At 44.6% G+C, this 5,761-nt stretch overlaps 1 protein-coding gene across 6 annotated transcripts in view; it reads left to right on the top strand.

The window, feature by feature from the left end:
• LOC146653375 (sorting nexin-19-like) overlaps window positions 1-3,788 on the top strand; it is a 61,146-nt gene extending 57,358 nt beyond the window's left edge. For 5 of the 6 annotated variants that reach the window (XM_085380412.1, XM_085380413.1, XM_085380409.1 and 2 more), the window contains exon 14: window positions 1-2,127. This exon is cut by the window's left edge and continues 55 nt beyond it. In XM_085380412.1, coding sequence (XP_085236538.1) covers window positions 1-69 — 69 coding nt within the window. In that variant the 3' untranslated portion in view covers window positions 70-2,127. Of the gene's footprint in view, window positions 2,128-2,717 lie in introns of those variants that run through there. The other variant, XM_085380414.1, reaches the window with a different exon arrangement.
• Window positions 3,789-5,761: the final 1,973 nt, after the last annotated feature.

Genomic DNA, 5,761 nt, shown 5'->3' with positions numbered 1-5,761 from the left:
CCTGAAGAAAACTTCCAAAGAAGCCTGCTGCAAACGCTCTGCAAGAACCCAGAGAAGCTACTGGCCTGAGGAGACGCATGTAAACCCACCTTCCATCGTCTTAGCTCGTCTCATCTACAACTCCCAGCAGTGTGAGGCTGATATCATGTTCTGCACTGAGAGTGAGGGGCTGATTTTGGTCACCCTGACTCCGGTCCACTGAGATCTGTGTCTAATTATGTGTTGATGTAGTGACATACGATACGATGTTCTTGAACATGGTGTCCTGGACACACACTACATTTGAAACAGATGTGATTACATGAGAGCACCTGGTGTGTGTTCAGATCTAAAGATGTGGTAAAGCCTCCTGCGATATCCACTTCCAGCCTCTTCCTGTCTGCTAAACACCCCAGATTTCATTAAACTCCCTTCAGATGGTCTTCACACCCTGCCCTTGTTCCCCTCCACGGTCTTTTGGTAGAAAAGCTTAAGAAGCAGGATTGCTTCGTCCTTTTCCACTTGAGTCTCACAGCGCTCTCAGAGTCGCTGTATCAGCTCGTTTCTGACTCATCCTTCAGTATCGCTCCGGATCTGTGCAGAGCCACACATGTGATTGTTACGTTACACATCTGGATACAATCTAACCTCTGAGTGAGGTGAAGGGTTGGACAGATGATGTTTTACGTCACAGTCCTTTAACAGTCGATGCCTGCATAACATAAGAGGAGTCGGCACAAAGACGGAAGGAAGAAATGAAGGATGTAGGAAGTGTCTTGGCCTAGATCCATTTTAATGTCTTGCTTCAGTCTTTGCTTAAATTGCAGAGCTTGAATTACTAATTAACCAGTTTTCCTAAAGAGTTGATACAATATTTCATTACTCACCTTTTCCTTTGATCTACGTACGCTGATGACTGATGAGTTACCGCTGCACTGAGGCAACAGGTCTGCACTTGTTCCCAGCCTGTCAGCATAAACAGAACAAGCTGTTTGCTGGGTCCATCGTACTGCTGACAGTTGATTTTCCAAAAGCAGAAGGTCAGTAAACACTGACCGCTGTGTATTTAAGGTCATTCATTCTCTGGATGAGGATGTGCCAGCTGGTAGATCCCGTCTTTATGTGTAGGGTGTCCAACGTTGCTACACAGGGTTGAGGGTTGTCCAAAGTTTAATGTCACCTCGGTGTCTGGTGAGCATCCTCGCTGTGACTCCTTTATGTACCGTCACACTGAGCTATTTCACAAACTGTGCACACGTAGGTTTCCTTCTTTGTAACGACAAACTCTTCAGCTGTGATCAGCCAGCAGGTGTACGCTCCTCAGGTTGGCTTTAAATACGTAAATGGTGTTTTGCTTTGTTCATCCTGATCACAACTTAAAACGTAATAAGTGTGCAGTGTCCTGTTTTTGTAGTAAGTTGTGTCTGGTTTCAAAACGTCCACATCCACCAAAACTGCAGTCTGAGCAGGTTTAAAGTGTAGATACAGTTCATTATACTCCCTGGAGGTGTAACCGTGTTTAGCAATGTTCATCAAATAACCTGCAGCAGCTCATCGTGCCTCTCACATCAGCTGGTTTCCATCCATAGTGACACAAGTTCTTTGAGAAGATCAGTGAATAAATGCTGTTTACTGCCATCATCTGTCACACAGATGATGGACCTGTGGAGGTTTCCTGTGCTGTCTGACTGCAGGTCCAAGTTCTCCAGGCTGTGCTGTCAGAAGCAAGTGATGACACAGCTGATTGCACCTCTCAAAGCTCAAACAGAAAGTTGCAGCTCGGTCATCGTCCACACAGATGCAGCTAGTTTCGTCTGTCGTGGAACAAAAGTGATTCTTTGCACTTTGCTGTGTTTTCTGTGGAATGGGGCTGAATCAGTTACAGCGACTAAAAACCAAACTGATCAACGGCAACAGGAAACCCAACTAATGTTGTGCAGCTCCCCTCCCACCACCGGAACAGCTGTGACTCATCAGGGATGTGGGAACTGGACCCGTGGGGGTTTCCTGTGGTGCCTGTGTGCAGGTATTTGGTGCTGTGGGTGCAGATGTTCAGTCAGATCTGTGAAAGGTTGGAAGCTCGGCTCCGTGTTTAGTGTTGTCCTGCTGACAGTGCTTTTGCCATTATAGATTAGCTGCTCTACATAATACCCATATGGATGCTGGGAGCCTACAGAACAGCGCACTGTACAAACATCATCAGTTTATAGACTTCAGCAAGTTTCATTTTTAATTTTCAGGGACTTTCTATTGTGCACTCTGAAAATGTTCATAAAGACGCTTCTTGAGCTAGTATATATGACCATGAAGTGATGCTGGTAACCCTCCCCTGAGAGCTGCAGCACATGGTCTGCAGTCACTTTGAACGTATTGTTGAACGTTCTGGCGCCTTTAACGGGCAGCCTTAGCGTCTCACGATCACATAGAAAATGTTAGAGTTTCTCAGCGCGTCCTTATGAGCAATGTTACGGCGCTTCATTTGTTATTAGCGTCCCGTCTTATGTTGAGCACATCAAATGTGACTGAATCTGCACATTCGCCCTGTTACAAACTGAGATGTTGTGTTTTGCACTCATGTCCTTGTATCAGTCTTGTCTTAACTTCCTGTCTTTCCTTTCTATGATATTAGTGTGTCACTATTATTTATCTGTGCCCATAAAATCGAGACAGATGTGCCAGCGACGGAGACGACAGGCCTCTGCTCTCAAGTGCTTTTATGTCTCTGTGCTGCCTTACAGTGTGACTGCAGTGGACCCGTGCCTCAGCACAGCCCCCCGTGCTGAAACACTTTACAGTGTCAGACTCTGACTGCTGTGAAGGATGGACAGCATATTATCTTCCTGCTGTTGCTGCAACCGTGACAAAACTGATCAGCGTAATTACAGACTCTTCTTTCTCGTTGTATATGCTTTATCATGTTTTATTATGATTTTACTAAACCAATATGTCCAATCAAAACAAGCTCAAATAACATTAGATGTTAGCATGTTAGCCATTTGTAGGTAGTTAGCAGCTATTAGTGGTGTAACGTTTACAGCAGCTGGTCCAGCGCAAGAAAAGCGTTTCTCTAAGAATGAAGACGTGCTGTTCTACGTGGCAGTGATGGTAGAATATCTGACATTAAACTGAGTACATGTGCAGAGACGTCCTGATGTCTGCCAGCTACAGTGTTCCTCTAACCCCTGTAAGCTCTCAGCCATTCACAGAAAGCATTCTCTCAAAGCTTACTGCCAGTTTTCTCAAACAAATGACTACACGCTGTGGGCTTTACAGACATGATGGTAAATGAGACATTTTTCCCAATAATGAAAGGGTTAGGAAACAGGAAGGTCCTAATATGGTCATCTGTGAGCACAGCAGCCAAATTCCCTGCTTCAGTTCCTGAGGGAAGGTCTGTTTGAAAGGTTTGTTTCATGCAGATGATCTGTGCTGTACCGAGGCCCAGTATGAGCTAAATATGGCTTATTTTAAACTGTGAATCATGCAAAGCTACGCTAATGGAGTCTGAGAAATACAACATGAAGCTGGAAACAAATAGGCCTGCTTTACTCAGTAGTAGATGTGAGACATCATCTTTGTATTGCGTTAATGCCAACATATACAGCAAAGAGCCACATTTTTGTAAACCGCAGACACTAATGCGTTATGTTCACCTGTGTGACTGCTCAGTTCCCCTCCTCGCTGTTTGTTGCCCGTCTGCACCAAAACTTGTGACCGTGTGCTTGTGCTGTCTTTGTAAACCTTCACATTTAAAACAACAATAAACTGACTGATTCTGAGCTGTTAAATCTGCGACTGTTGTTCACACTCATTATTTTCTTGGACCCAGGTGGAGGTGACGCTTTTTACAACAGACCTGTGAGCGTCGTCTTTTATGAGATTTTCTATTACAATAGACGTTAACTGTCTCCCCAGAATTCTGCCTGCAGTTAAATATGTTTTCCATAGTGTCTTTATCCCCCCTGTTGTGGCCATTTTACTTTCTCTGTCCTGTAAGCACCCCGGTGATTTCTAATAGCCCACAGTAAAGATCATAGATGATTCTTTTAAATCGGATTACTTTCAGTTAAATCTAATATTTCACTGCTCTTCTGTCCTCATGCAGTCGCTGTCACACAGTCCCCAATCAACATCCACTTGGAGAAGTGAAAACTTTCCATTATTCCCAGCATTTCTAGGAATTCTGCATTTGATTAAAGGTTTAACTTGAGAGCACATCCTTGGCAGATGTTCTGTGGAACGCCTAAGCAAACATCCCATAAAACACTGGGAATAATAAAGTGTTTCATCATGCTTCCATGGAAACCAGTGATAATACAGTTTCAGACTGGAATGAGCTGCTTTGAAAACACGTGACATCAGCCACATAAAGGTGAAGGGGCCTTGGACTGGAATTTGTGACGGCTGATGCCAAATGTTCCGGTTCAGTCGTGTCGTTATGCGGTCTGCATCAGTGTGGTATGAGCAGACCGTGGCGGAAGAAGCTTCTCTGAACAGTCAGAGGAGCAGGGCGTTAATAACGCACGACTGTACCACGTGAGCACACGGGGGGAACCCGGACACGTGAAGCTTTAACACGCCGACCAGAGCAAACGTACCATCGTCATTTCTGTCACGCAGGCCGATTCAGATACTTCTTTCCGTGCAGGTTCTGAAAGCAGCAGGTTGTAATTGGTCGAGTGTTTGCGTCCCTCATGAATATGATTTGAAATTCTTTCTTTAATCAATGAAACGATTATCAAGATGAGTCCAAAGTGGTTCTGTGTTATTTTTACACATTGTTGGTTGTAAGACAGAAAATCCTCCCACTGAACTTTGACCAACCGGATATTTGGAGCTTTTTATTTATTACTGACATTTACTGATGTTTGCATCTAACCGAGCAGCTTTTACCCAGACCGGCTAAAGCTGACGAAACAAAGTGCAGGATAGTGTGATGTAAATGCACCACAGATATAAAATGTCCAGGACAGAAATAGCTCTGCTGCACTGATGGACGTTATCGCCTCCTCTGATCGTACCACACGATCAAACATTAAACGCTCATAGTTTCGATAACCGAGTCCCAAAGAGCGCAGCCGTGCCAGTAACAGCCTCCGTTCCTGGAAGTCTATTCAGGGAGCTTCTCAGAGGTCTGTGGGGGCGGGGGACCCGCAGAGGAAGACTGACATCTATTAGGTTTGATTTCTTAAAATAGTTTCAGGCGATTTTATGGCAGAACAGTTAATCTTGTGTCAGTGTCGTGCAACACTAAAACATTAACTGAAATCTACTACGGTAAGTTTGGCAGAACAGCAAAGCGGCCTTTAAATTAAGTAATTCCCCCCAAATTCCATGAATTTTCCTAACTGGTCATCCAACACAAGCAGTCCAAGACAAATCCGACACACCGTGCGAGAGTCGTTCCCTGGATCACAGAAGGACTCATGAACATAAACAGGAGATTTCATGATTTTTCTTTTCAATTTGACATCATCTCACAACCCTTCGCCTCTAATGTTTATGGAAAACTAAAGATTGTAATGCAAATCTCGTCATATTTGATGCAATATTAACAAAAACACTAAAATCATTGCAGAACTTCTGTGGCAGAGGTAACTTTGTAGAGTGTCCACTTACAGAGACACACTCGCATCCAAATCCATGTCTGGAATTCCCAACCAGAGAGGAATCAGCGGGTTTGACCCCTTGTTGCTGTGAGCCGCCGTGCTGCCTTCTTCCAAACGCTCTTAATTAAAGCGCGGCCTGGTGCGGTGGGGGGATGGGTGGGCAGATTAGCGCC

This window comes from Rhamphochromis longiceps, linkage group LG14 (genome assembly GCF_057381845.1).
Source record: "Rhamphochromis longiceps isolate RC_006_pf linkage group LG14, R_longiceps_female_GT1.1, whole genome shotgun sequence".
In the NCBI taxonomy this organism is placed as follows: domain Eukaryota; kingdom Metazoa; phylum Chordata; class Actinopteri; order Cichliformes; family Cichlidae; genus Rhamphochromis; species Rhamphochromis longiceps.
The sequence above is the reverse complement of the archived record's forward strand: the minus strand, read 5'-3'. Positions and strand labels throughout refer to the sequence as shown.